This window comes from Rhincodon typus, chromosome 36, assembly GCF_021869965.1.
Source record: "Rhincodon typus isolate 14 chromosome 36, sRhiTyp1.1, whole genome shotgun sequence".
Classification (NCBI taxonomy): Eukaryota; Metazoa; Chordata; class Chondrichthyes; order Orectolobiformes; family Rhincodontidae; genus Rhincodon; species Rhincodon typus.
In genome coordinates, this window is record NC_063367.1 from 17,026,272 (window position 1) to 17,039,766 (window position 13,495).

Here is a 13,495-nt window from a genome sequence, read left to right on the forward strand (position 1 = left end):
GGTGTAGAGCTGGATGAACGCAGCAGGCCAAGCAGCATCAGAGGACCCTTCTTCTGAAGGGTCTAGGCCCGAAACGTCAGCCTTCCTGCTCCTCTGATGCTGCTTGGCCTGCTGTGTTCATCCGGCTCTACACCTTGTTATCTCAAGCCTTAACCTTGGTGTCTGAATGCTCAGTCAGAGAAATACAACAAGAGTCTGAGTTTAAACAGAATCTTTATAGCAGTAACACACCACAAGGTGTTGCACAATCAGTGTTACCAAACAAAAACTGAGGATAAAAAGATATTAAAATAGGAGAGCAAGAGCATGGCCAAAAGGTGGATTTTATAGAGACTCTTGAAGGAGGAGATTTGGAAAGACAAGGATGTTTGGGGGAGAAATTTCAGAGATTAGGACAGAGACAGGTTATGGTATGAACACCAGTTGCCAATAAAAGAGGAATAGTTTGGAAAATTCCTCTCTGGACCTGCTCAGATGGCAGAAGCTAGTCCAGGAGATGATATCTGTGAAGTGACTTTATTATTCCACTGACTTATCGTGAATTTAATAAAATTTGATCTTCCAAGAGACTGCCTTCTGATAATACTGATGTGGGCACACTGTCTATAAACACTGTCCATGTGCTCCCAGACTGGGAGGCAGACAAAATCATCTCTCCACATATATTATATATCTGAAACACAGATTCATATGGATTCTGACTACAATTATTGTGATTTGCCGACCAGCCTTTCCTCCTTCGGCTGTCTGCTCTCTGACTCCAAAACATCTCACCTCTCACTGAAAATCAAAATGAAAAGGAACGTTGATCAGCCTGTTCCACCATGAAGCCGGGGTTAAAGAGAGATCTTATTTTACATTTAGTTTGGAATAGGGAAGGAAGTCTCAAGTCCAAAACTCAGGCAATGTCTGAAATTAGAGGCAAATTATTGCCCTTATTGGTGTGATGCACAAATACCCTTAAGGACTTAAACTGGTGTCTAGCATGAGACAGGATGTAATGTACAATCCTATGGCTCTGTTAGCACAATACAGCAGCAGTAGTACAGGGCAGGCATGTCTACATAGCCTCCAGGTTACTCTTACCTGTATGTAGTCTCACCTTCAAATCAAGAACCCACATTATTATGTTACTCATCCCTAGTCTATGGCTAACATGCTTGTAATGAACAGAAGAATGAATCTGTGAAGGGATTTCCAATGAAAAGATTTTTTTTTCTTTATCCATTCACGGGATAAAGGTATTGCTACCTAGGCAGCATTTATTGTCCAGATGGCAGTTGAGAATCAACCACATTGGTATCAGTCTGGAGTCACATGTAGGCCAGACCAGGTAAGAATGGTAGTTTCACATTAGTGAACCAGACAGTTTTTTCCAAAAATTGACAATGGAGTCATGGTCATTATTAGACTCTTAATTCCAGAATTTTTTAAAAATTGAGTTCAAATTCCACCATCTGTTGTGGCAGGATTCAAACCCAGGTTCCCAGAATATTATCTGGGTCTCTGGATTAACTGCCCAGTGATAATACCACTAGGCCATCACCTCCTCCTGTTTGCCACAAGGTTTCCCCCATCACTTTATAAGGGAGTGGATCAGGTGGAGAATGGGATGTTTGAAAGATATTGTGGGAAATGCAAGGACTGGTTTTTACAGCTCAGGACCAAGTGGATTCCATGAATCTTATGGTTTTCTCCTTGCCCGGAACAGCTCCTGTCTGGGAACATTGCTGGGCCATGGATCTCTGTGTACCAATCACATTTGGTCACATTTGTGAAAATCTGACCAGCGAATGAGTGTTCAGTCAATACAGCAGCCCAATTATAAAAGGGACACATGCCTCTCATCTCTATGCTCCATTGACATGAGCATTGTAGAGCCTTGGGATGGTGAGGGAAAAGAGAACATAGACAAACTGTAAAGCAACCTTTCCAATATTAGAAAAAACACAGAAAGTGCTAGAGAAACCCAGCAGGTCCAGCAGCATCTATGGAGAGAGAAACAGAGTTGACATTTCACATCCAATATGATTCTTCTTCAGAACTTGTACATTAAAACTTGTACATCTTGCTGACAGGTCATAGAGGTTTACAGCATAGAAGCAGGACCTTCGGCCCAACTTGTCCATGCCGTCCAGTTTTCACAATTAAACTAGCCCCATTTCCCTGTGTTTGATCCATAATTCCTTCATATATATCCGATCCATGCACCTGTCCAAATGTTTCTTAAATGACTAAATTGTACTCACCTCCACTAATATGTGTGGCAGCTCATTCCAGACACTCACCACCCTGTCTGTGAAAAAATTGCCCCTCTGGGCCCTTTTGTATCTTTCCCCTCTCACCTTAAACCTACAACCTCTAGTTTTAGAGTCCCCTACCCTGGGGAAAAGGTCTTGAGATTACGATGGAGAGTCTATGCTAACTGCAAGGCTCCAACAAAAAAGAAAACATTTACCAGAATCTTCAAAACCCAACCAGAAAACAAAGAACAATAAATCTATCTGAGTTACTCGTGTTATGTGTAACAATGAGCAAGTAGCCCAGGCCTGTAGGTTAGACACAGTTGCCAGTTCTGGGCTCAGAGGTAGAACTTGTGTCTCTGAGTCAGAAGGTATAGGTCTCATTCCAAAGATCAGTACATCATCCAGACTGACACACAACAGAGGCCCACACTATTTGCAGTGCTGGGGATGTCACCTTGTAGGGGTGAACACAGCCTCGCCAGTCTTTGAGGTTGTTTTTTTAAGTTGTTCATGGGATGTGGGAATCGCTGGCCAGGCCAGCATCCATTGCCCATCCCTAGTTACCCAGAAGGCAGTGAAGAGTCAACCGCATTACAATGGGTCTGGAGTCACATATAGGCCAGACCAGGTAAGGATGGCAGTTTCCTTCCCTAAAAGACATTAGTGAACCCGATTTTCTGACAATTGATGATGGCTTCATGATCATCATTAGACTCTTAATTCCAGATTTTGGTTGAAATCAAATCCCAGTGGCTAGATGTAAATAAGGATCCTTTGGCATAACTTTGAAGAGAAGCAGTGTAGTTCTGCTTCAATATTCCCTCAAACTCATCACTAAAATATCACTTTATCTGATTGTATAATGCTGTTTGTGTGAGCTTGCTACGCGCAAATTGGCTGCTGTGTTTTTTCGTTACAATAGGGACTGCACTTTACAAAAATTTCTGCAACCAGTTGTTGCAATATACTGTAAGAAGCCCGACATAAAGCCCAATACTTTCTTGCTTTTCTGCATCAGGAGGGACTGTGTAACCTGTTCATCACTCTGCTGCAAGCACCTCAGGGAGCAAGTTAATGGTCAGCCAGAGGACGTGACCCGCATAGAGCAGAAAGCTGCTATCAAGAAACCTCACCTTTTCTTTGAGGGCACTGCAGTCTGTTGGGCCTGGAGAGGATTGGGAGGTCGGACCGGCTGCTGTTGTTCCTTCTCTTGTTTCTCCATCAGGTGAGGACTGCGGAAAAGGTAGTTGTACTCCGGAAGAATTTGAGCCAGTGCATCATAGGACGGAAGGTTAACTCTGTCCTGCTGAAGCTGGAAAAGAACATTGAATACAGTGAGGCAAAGAAAGGCATTAACTTCACAACAAAAACGTTATACCTGGAATACTGTGAGCAGTGTTGGGCCCATTGTCTAAGGAAGACATAATGGCATTAGAGGAAGTCCAGAGAAGGTTCACACGGTTGATCCTGGATTTGGAGCACTGTTTTATGAGATAAGGTTGAGTAGGTTGGACTTAACTCATTGGAGTTTGGGAAATCTTGGTGAAACATATAAGGTTCTTAGGGGATTTGACAGGACAGATGCGGAAAGACTGTTTCCCTTTGAGGGAGAAGCTAGCACCAGAGAAAATAATGGCAGAGATGAGGAATTTCTTCTCTCAGGGTTGTGAACCTGTGGAAGCCTTTGCTGCAGAGGTGGGTGGAGGCTGTGTTATTAAGTATTTTCAAGGCTGAGATGGACAGATTTTTAATAAGTAAGAGAATTGAGGATTATGGGGAAAAAAGGCAGAAAAATGGAATTGAGGATGATCAGATTGAATGGCAGAGAAGACTTGATGGGTTGAATGGTCTACTTCTGCTCCTATATCATACAATCTTATTTATATGGAACATTTAACATAATAAAACATCCCTGGAGTGTTATAAAATGATCATAGAATCCTTACAGTGTGGAAACAGGCCATTAAGCCCAACAAGTCTACACTGCCCCTCTGAAGAGTATCCCACCCAGACCCATTCCCCTACCCCTGATTTCCCATGCCTAACCCACCTAACCTCAATATCCCTGGGCACTATGGGCAATTTAGCATTGCCAATCCACTCTAACCTGCACGTCTTTGGACTGTGGGAGGAAACCCACGCAGACACGGGGAGAATGTACAAACTCCACACAGACAGTTGCCTGAGGCTGGAATCAAACCTGAGTCCCTGGTGCTGTGAGATAGCAGTGCTAACCACTGAGCCACCGTGCCGCCCCAATGTATAACACCTGTAGTGATTGTAACATTGTCAGCCAGCTGGACCTCAGAATATGATTATCCTCATTGGGGCTGTGAATCTAGTCCAATCAGGGAGCCCTGGCTGATATAAGAGGATGAATGTCAGGGATACTCTAGTGCCCAACTCAGTGCTATTGCCAAAGACTGTGCATTTGTAAATAAAGGGTGATTGCTGATGGGATGCCAGCCACTGAAGAGGTTATTTTTCTAATGGAGCCACAAGAGGAGATATTAGGTCAAGTGACGAAAGACTTGGCATTAAGGAGCGTCTTGAAAGGTGTAAGTGAGTTAGAGAGAGACAGAGACTTGTAGGGAGAATATTCCAGAGTTTAGGGTCCAGGCAACTGAAGGCACATTTACCAATGGTGAAATGATTGCAATGCACAGTGCTCAAGAGACAAAAGTAACAGGAACACAGATATCTTGGAAGATTGTGGGATTGGAACAGATTGCTAAGGTAGGGCGAGCGAGGGATTTGGAAACAAGGATGAGACTTTTAAAATCAAGCTTGAATGGGAGCCAATGTGGACCAACAGCACAAGGGCAATGGGGTGGGTGCGAGTTAAAACATCAGAAACAAAATTTTGGACAACAAGGGTTGGTTAAAATAGCATTGGTTAAATACACTTCATCTTTATCGGTTAGACACTTCAGTGAGTGGGCCTTCTGTGAGATCAAGGACTCTGGGATTGGAGATCCCACCCCTTCCCTGACAGTTGCCATGGCCACCACCGGATGAGAGCCAGGACTGCTAGGAGGAGACGTTGAAAGGGACCTTCAAGAACCTCAATTGGTTTCAAGGCCAGAAGGTTGAATCTTCCTGCCTGGATGTCTTCCAGGCAGTGGCAGGAATTGTGTCAGGTTCCCCATCTGGGATCCTTGAGGCCAATTCCCTCCCCACTTTTAAACTCATTTCAGAGGGGAAGCCTTACAAAATCATAGAATCCCTACAGTGTGGAAAGAAGCCATTCAGCCCATTGAGTCTGCACCAATCCTCTGATGAGCACCATACATACAGTCGCCCAAGACTCAAATATAACCTGGCTCCCTGGTGCTGTGACGCTGAGCCACCATGCCATTATGTCCCACCCTATGAATCTGCTTCTACATTTTCTAGCTCGACATTCCGAACGTATACAACTTGTTGTGTAATGAAATTCCTCCTCACCACATTCTGGTCCTTTAGTCAATTCTTTATAACTCATGTTTGTTTGATGTTAATGTGTGAACTTGAAAAGCGGATATTTTCTTTCAAGCTGACAATCACTAATTTCCAGGCTCCTATTACTTTGGAGACCGATGTTGCCTTCACTTTGTGAATTTGTTCATAAGCAAAGATAAAAGGCAGCATTATGAGCTTAATATTCCCCTGCAAACTAGGCACAGTTTCTATGCAGTAAAACAACAAAGTCACATTATGTTAATCTTGTAACAAGAAACTGTGATAAGACAAATGTCACAGGAAGGACATTGTACAATAAATTGAACAGAATCTCCTGTGTTTTTGAATAATGCTTTTTTATATTTAATCTGCAACTTTTTTTATGGGTACCAATTATCTAGTTAAGCCACAAAATCTTACAGCACCAACAGAGGCCATTTGGCCTATTGAGTCCTTACTAACACTTTAAGCCCCACTCCCCTGCTCTTTCTCCATAACCAAGCAGTACATTTCCTCTCATGTGCATATCCAAGTTTCTTTTGAAAGTTATTATACAACAGGCTTCCACGGAATATAAAGAAATATGAGAAGATGGTGCACAATTAATATTAATTGTTAATATTTCTCTCTCAATCAACATCATTAAAACCAATGGTCCAGTCATCCCCTCACTGCTGTTTGTGAGAACTTGCACAAATGGATAGAGAAGGTACCACAACACTGACTAAACATCAAAGAGTCAAAAGGCACGGAAACAGACCCTTTAGTCCAACTGGTCCATGCCAACCAGATTTCCTAAATTAATCTAGTCCCACTTGCCAACATTTGGCCCATATCCCTCCAAACCCTTCCTATTCACATACCCACCTAAATGCTTAGAAAATGTTACAATTGTACCAGCCTCTACCACTTCCTTTGGCGGCTCATTCCAGATATGCACCACCTTCTGCGTGAAAAAGTTGCCCCTTAGGTCCCTTTTATACCTTTCCCCTCTCATCTTAAACCTATGTACTATAGCAGGAAGACCAGAATTGGATGCAGTATTCCAAAAGTGGCCTAACCAATGTCCCGTACAGCTATAACATGACATCCCAACTCCTGTACTCAATACACTGACCAACAAAGGCAAGTGTACCAAAACTGCAAACGTACTGCCCTGTCTACCTGTGACTCCACCTTCAACAAACTATGGACCTGCACCCCAAGGTCTCTTTGTTTGGCAAAGAGAGCCTTACTGTTAAGTGTACAAGTCCTGCTCTGATTTGCCTTTCCAAAATGCAGCACCTAAGGCTGCAAAACACTTTGGGATGTTCTGAGGTCCTAAAAAATATGAGTGAATCAATGAGTCATGCACAATTTTTTTCTTAAAGAAGTAATTTGGCAGATATTCTGTTCTCAATAGGAAGAGATCAGAGAAACTACCAAAGCTGAATATCATAAGTTGCAATGAGGGAAATGTCATTATGTGTAATAAAATGTTAAATATATTAAAGAAAACATACTCAAGGACTCCATGAGTATGTAATAACCAGAAGATTCTTCCCCACTGATGCTGCTCTACTAGTGTTTAATATTAGAGCAGAGATGATGTTGTCCCCTGCTCTGATTTTAGCAAAAATAACAGCCCACGGTCAGATGTTGGCCAACCCCACAATGATCAAGAACAAAAACAAAGTTGCTGGAAAAGCTCAGCAGGTCTGGCAGCATCTGTGAAGTAAAAAACAGAGTTAACGTTTCAGGTTCGGTGACCCTTCCTCAGAACTACAATGATCAAAGTGGCAAAGGGACATACAAGACTGGCCAGGCTTTGGTTCACTCATTGTGTGCTCTCGTTGTGAGTGAGGGCAAGGACATGGGCAAATGAGGTGGGAGTCAAATCCAGGTCACATAGCCCAACCCTCAACCCTGCCTCATTCGTCTTTGTGAAGCCGTTGCATCAATTCAGTTCAGATCTCACCAAATAATTGGTGAAGGCCACTTATACCTGTACTTGCTTTCTGGAAAAGCCCAAAAACCATCCAGTACTTCTTAAAAGTTTTTTTTTTTATATTGTATATAGTTTTTTGTAGATGCATTGATTTTCCTTATCAAACCTAACAGTTGTCTCTTCATGATCGAGCTTCCAGCTCTACCTGTTGCTATCTCCCATCCCCCTTTTTCATTTTTTTCTCATTTCTATAAATGTATTCAGTTACTTTCCTGATCTGACAATGGACCTATATTCTAGAGTAAATCTTTTGATCCCAAACAGAAACCCAGAATGTAAAATCACGTTGCTTTAATAATCGTTCATTTAATTATGTACAATTATTTAGAAGTAAATATTTTACATAAAATTACATATAAGCTAAGATTTTTATAAAGTTTCGGCTTTATAAAGGGGGAGCAGCACAATGGCTCAGTGGTTAACACTGCTGCCTCACAGCACCAGGGGCCGGGGTTCGATTCCACCCTCAGGCGACTGTGTGGAGTTTGCACATTCTCCCCGTGTCTGCATGGGTTTCCTCCAGGTGCTCTGGTTTCCACCCACAGTCCAAAGATGTGCAGACTAGGTGATTGGCCATGCTAAATTTCCCATAGTGTTCAGGGATGTGTAGATTAAGTGGGTTATACGGGGCTGGGTCTGGGTGGAATTCTCTGAGGGTCGGTGTGGACTTGTTGGGCCAAAGGGCCTGTTTCCACGCTGTAAGGATTCTATGATGATGATTTTAAGAGATCAGAAGATGATTCCTATTCATATGGTTAGAGACCGTTCTAGAATATTCTCTTGTAGAAGTTTGGAGCATGAGCTACGATGGTCTATAATTTGCCATAATCCCAGAGGATCATAGGGCTGCTCCCTCATTAGGGAGAGAGAGAGAGAGACAACCGGTGGTAGTTTAAGCTGACAGTCACTATGCCTCAGGTGAGGAGTGAGGTTAAGAAGGAGGGGCCTTCACAGTAACCTCAGTCAATGCGCGAGTTGAACATGTGCTGTTGGCGTCACTCTGCATCATAAACCAGCCAAGTGAGCTAACCAAGTACAGTAACTACAAAGAGTAAAACAGATTTTACAGCATAGAAGCTGGCCATTCGGCCCAGGTAGTTTGCTGTTGCAGCTTGTAGCTTTGCCTGCCTAGAGATCTGGTGTCATAGTGCCACACTCTAATGCCTTCTACCATCTCCACGTGTCTATTGTAGCTCATCTGCAACCACTGTGTGACATTTGTCAGCCAATGATGCCTACGTCGATCCCTCTTTCTGCAGCCCTCTACATTGCTGCCTATAGGGGATCTATGCAGCCCTTCCGTCCTGACCAACTGCATTAAGCTGGTGTCAATGCTCCACTTGAGCCTTGTTCCCTCCCTACTTTATCCAATTCCGGTTTCCCAGGATGGAATGACATAAGATGAGAGACTGGATGGCTTAGGACTATATGCACTGGAATTTAAAAGAATGAGGTGGCAAATGTTATAGAAACTGAACTAACTGCGCAGAGGTCAGAGTTCCATCACAAAATCACTCTTTATTTATACATGCACAGTACATGGACTCTGATCAGCTACCTCAGTGCCAGTCCTTAGAGTGAGGAGACTTTCTGAGACTCCTGTTTACATCTGTCAGCCAGGGCTCCCTGATTAGCCCAGGTTAACAACCCCCATCAAGGATCTCATAGCCAATGAGATCCACCAGACCAACATTGTTCCAATCATGATGGAAACCTGTAAAATTCTAACTGGATTACACAGGGAAGTGCAGGAAGGATGTTCCCAATGACCATGGGTGTCCCTAACCAGGGGCCATACTGTCAGGATATTGGGTAGACCACTGAGGACTGAGATGAGGAGAAATTTCTTCACCCAGAAAAAGACGAGCCTGTGGAATTGTCCGCCACAGAAAGTGACTGAGGGCAGAACATTGAAATGTTTTCAGTAAAGATTTAGATACAGTTCTTAGGACTAAAGAGATCAAAGGAAATGGGGAGAAAACAGGAGCAGGGTACTGAGTTGAATGATCAGCCATGATCATATCGAATGGTGGATAGGCTCAAAGGGCTGAATGGCCTACACTTGCTTCTATTTTCTATGTTTCTATGTAACCCCATTAACACAGGCCCTAGTTCTTTCTCCATTACCTAATCTCCCCCTAAAGGCTTCTGTGGTGTGCCCCAGAACTGCCCCATGCAACAGTGAGTTCAACATTCCAACCACTCTCTGAGTTAAGAAGTTTCTCCTGGATCCTCTTTTGGATTAAATAGTCACTACCTTATACATATGACCCTTATTTGTTTTTCTGTACATCAATCCCATCAAACCTTTTCATAATTTTAAAGGCATTTATCAAATAATCTTTTCCCCAGATAAAAACCTGCAGACTGTTAAATGTTACCCGAAAGTTATAAGTTCAGTTCTGTAACATCCTTATCAATTCGTCTAACATTGTCTCCAGTGTCTCCATATCCTTCTTGCAATATAAGGACCAGAAATGTGTATAGGCCCCATTGCCTCTCTCGATGTATAGTCTTGTAGCCTTTCAATTCTCCTTAGTAAAATGTACCACTCCACTTGCACTTTAACTGGATTTACTGTGCTAATATACACATTTCCATTGTAAGTTCTGTAATATTGACACCAAGTAACACAAAAATTGTCACCAAAACCCAAAAAATATCTGAGAATATAAGTCAAATTCCATAAAAAAGTCAAATGTGGTTTGTGCTTTCAAATACTCACGGTTGTTGTAAGGGGCCTGTAGTATGCGGCCATTTGACGCATTCTGAGTATAAGCCAGCCTCCCCCTAATTTCAGATATCCAGCATAAACCTGCCACCTGTGCTTCCCGTCTCCTGTGCGCAGAATTCACAAAATACCCAGTTGCCAACTTGCTCATGTGCCCTTGATACGTACGCAGCCTCCCTTTAGCATGTTGCTAAGTAGCCTCTACCTAGTAACCATCCAGATCACAGATTGATTTGTGTTCACGGTAGCAACCACTGGGCACAATTCAACTCGGGGAAAGTACTTATACAAAACAAAGAAACCATTAACTTGGACATTGCACAGATGCAACATTCCAAATATCTGCTTCCTGGCAAATGGTGTTAGGATAATAGTATTGGAACACAGTCCTCAATGTCTGCATTAGAACAGCAATCTTCCCCTTTCTCTCTGTCTCTCTCCAGGCATACTGCAGTGAGTAATCAGTTGGTATCTAAATGCTTGGGCTGCTTGCCATGTTCATTATTGCTCTCTCCATTCTTGTGGCATACAATAAATGCTTTGTCGGCTCACCTCTCGTGGTTGCTACAACACAACCTTTCCTTAGTAACAAGCTGATATTACACTGGCTGAGCATGGCTGAACACAGGAATGTGGGTGAACGGAGGGTAATTAACAAAGTTACCATGGAAACAAACTTGTTTGTTTCGGGGGGAGGGGAATAAAGGCATCACCTTCTTTCATGAGAATGGTGAGTTCCTCAAACTGTGAGGAAAATGCAGGTTTTTGGCTGTTACAGACCCTTCGGTCCAACCAGTCCATGCCGACCTTAATCCTAAACTAAACTAGTCCCACCTGCCTGCTCCTGACCCATTTCTTTCCGAACATTTCCTATTCATGTACTTATCTAAATGTCTTTTAAATGTTGTAATTGTACTCACATCCACCACTTCCTCAGGAAGTTCATTCCACATGCAAACCACCCTCAGTGTAAAAAAATTGCCCCTCATGTCTTTTTGTAAATCTCTATCCTCTCACCTTAAAAATGTGCACCCAGCCTTGAAATCCCCCACCCTAGGGAAAAGACACCTACCATTAACCCTATCAATACCCCTCATTATTTTATAAACTTCTATAAGGTCACCTCTCAACCTCGTATGCTCCAGCGAAAAAAAGCCTCGCCTATCTAGCCTTTCTCTACAATTCAAGCCTTCCATACCTGGCAACATTCTAGTAAATCTCTTCTGAACCCTCTCCAGCTCAATAATATCCTTCGTACAACTGGGCGATCAGAACTGGACACTGAAGAGACCTCACCAATATCCTGTACAACCTCAACATGACTTCCTTATTGAAGTAATATTTCAATGAGGGACAATTAATAATCTGACTAAGAAGCAATAACTGGCATGTACTTAGGACCTGAACTTTTTTTTGTAACTTATTACATTTGTCCTTTAGCTGGGCTTCCGCAGATCTTGGTGGGGGGTGGCGTCCTAAGAGACTTTGAAAGGGGTTCCATTAAATAATACGAAGATGCAAGCCATGAGAGTGGCTTCCACAACCAAAAGGAAACAACACCCAAAGCAGCACTAAAAACAGCAATGAAAGTAAATAGAGATAGCAAGGTGTAGAGCTGGGTGACCACAGCAGGCCAAGCAGCATCAGAGGAGCAGGAAAGCTGACGTTTCGGGTCTAGGCCCTTTCTTCAGAAATCTGCTAACAATGAACGTAAATACCTGTTTTCTTAAAAGCATTATTGAAACACTCCTTGCATGCAGCACTTTCATATTCTAAGTGTTTTATACTATCATACTTTATTAGCTTGGTGGAAGAGAAGTTTGAGTATTGCTGTAAAAAAGATGTATGTTGAAGTTTTTAAACATACATTCATCAGGACAGATGCAAGAAAGCTAAATTTCAAAAGGGAATAACAATTTAAACCACATGGCAGCATTCCTGGGATGGTAGGACTGACATATGAAGAAAGGCTGGATCGACTGGACTTGTACTCACTGGAATTTAGAAGCATGAAGGGGATATCTCATAGAAATGTATAAAATCCTGATGGGACCGGACATGGGAAGAATGTTCCCGATGTTGGGGAAGTCCAGAGCTAGGGGTCACTGTCTAGAAATAAGGGTTAAGCCATTCAGGACTGAGATGGGGAAGAATTTGTTCACTCAGAGAGCTGTGAACCTGAGGAATTCTCTCCCACAGGAAGCTGTTGGGGCCAGTTCGTTAGATATATTCAAGAGGAAGTTGGACATGGTCCTTGCGGCTAGAGGGATCAAGGGGTATGGAGAGAAAGCGGGAGTGGGATACTGAAATTGCATGACCAACCATAATGGTAGTGCAGGTTTGAAGGGCCGAATGGCCCACTTCTGCACCTATTTTCTATGTTTCTATGAGAAATGGGTACTAATTTGTTGAAAAATTGACTCTGGTTGAGATCTTGCCACAGAGAATGTACCAAGAAATTATTATTTTTTTAATTTATGAAGGTGCAAAGCCTGGACATATTTCCTGTGTTTGTCTGCAGAGCTGTGTATGAATATATGCAGCCATCAGCAAGCATTAGTGAGATGGATTAATATTTAGATAGTGGTTCCATGATTATGAATCCATTTAAAAAGAGGCCCTTTATCCAAATAAAATCGATCCATTATACCAGTACGACAAGATTTCAATTTTCAGTTCTGACACTGGAAAAAGGTGGGAGCTCCCTGTCTGGCTCAGGGATTCACTGCAAAATGGTTGCTCTGAACAATGCGAAGCAGAGGGTAAATGTTTGTCCGTTGTTCATAAAGTTTCACAAATTGTGCAATCACATACCGACCTACATGATTGAAACACTTTGTGCGTCACTCAACCCAAACTCTGATCCCCAAGTGAAGCAAAAATAACCATAAAAATCCAAACCAATTTCCAGAAAAAACAAGATCCATACCAGATGAGATCTAATTAAATAGATAATGATAACAAGGTGTAGAGCTGGATGAACACAGCAGGCCAAGCAGCATCAGAGGAGCAGGAAGGCTGACGTTTCGGGCCTAGACCCTTCTTCAGAAAAGGGGGAGGGGAAGGGGTTTCTGAAATAAATAGGGAGAG

General features: G+C 42.7%; 2 protein-coding genes across 4 annotated transcripts in view; one reads left to right on the top strand and one right to left on the bottom strand.

Annotated features, from left to right (window-relative positions):
- LOC109929142 (dual oxidase 2-like) overlaps positions 1-13,495 on the top strand; it is a 702,670-nt gene that overhangs the window by 332,796 nt on the left and 356,379 nt on the right. The gene's annotated exons all lie outside the window — the stretch shown is intronic.
- Positions 1-13,495, bottom strand: part of ccdc33 (coiled-coil domain containing 33) — a 280,780-nt gene that overhangs the window by 47,973 nt on the left and 219,312 nt on the right. For both annotated transcript variants that reach the window (XM_048617213.1, XM_048617212.1), the window contains exon 15: positions 3,380-3,558. In XM_048617213.1, coding sequence (XP_048473170.1) covers positions 3,380-3,558 — 179 coding nt within the window. The remainder of the gene's footprint in view (positions 1-3,379; positions 3,559-13,495) is intronic.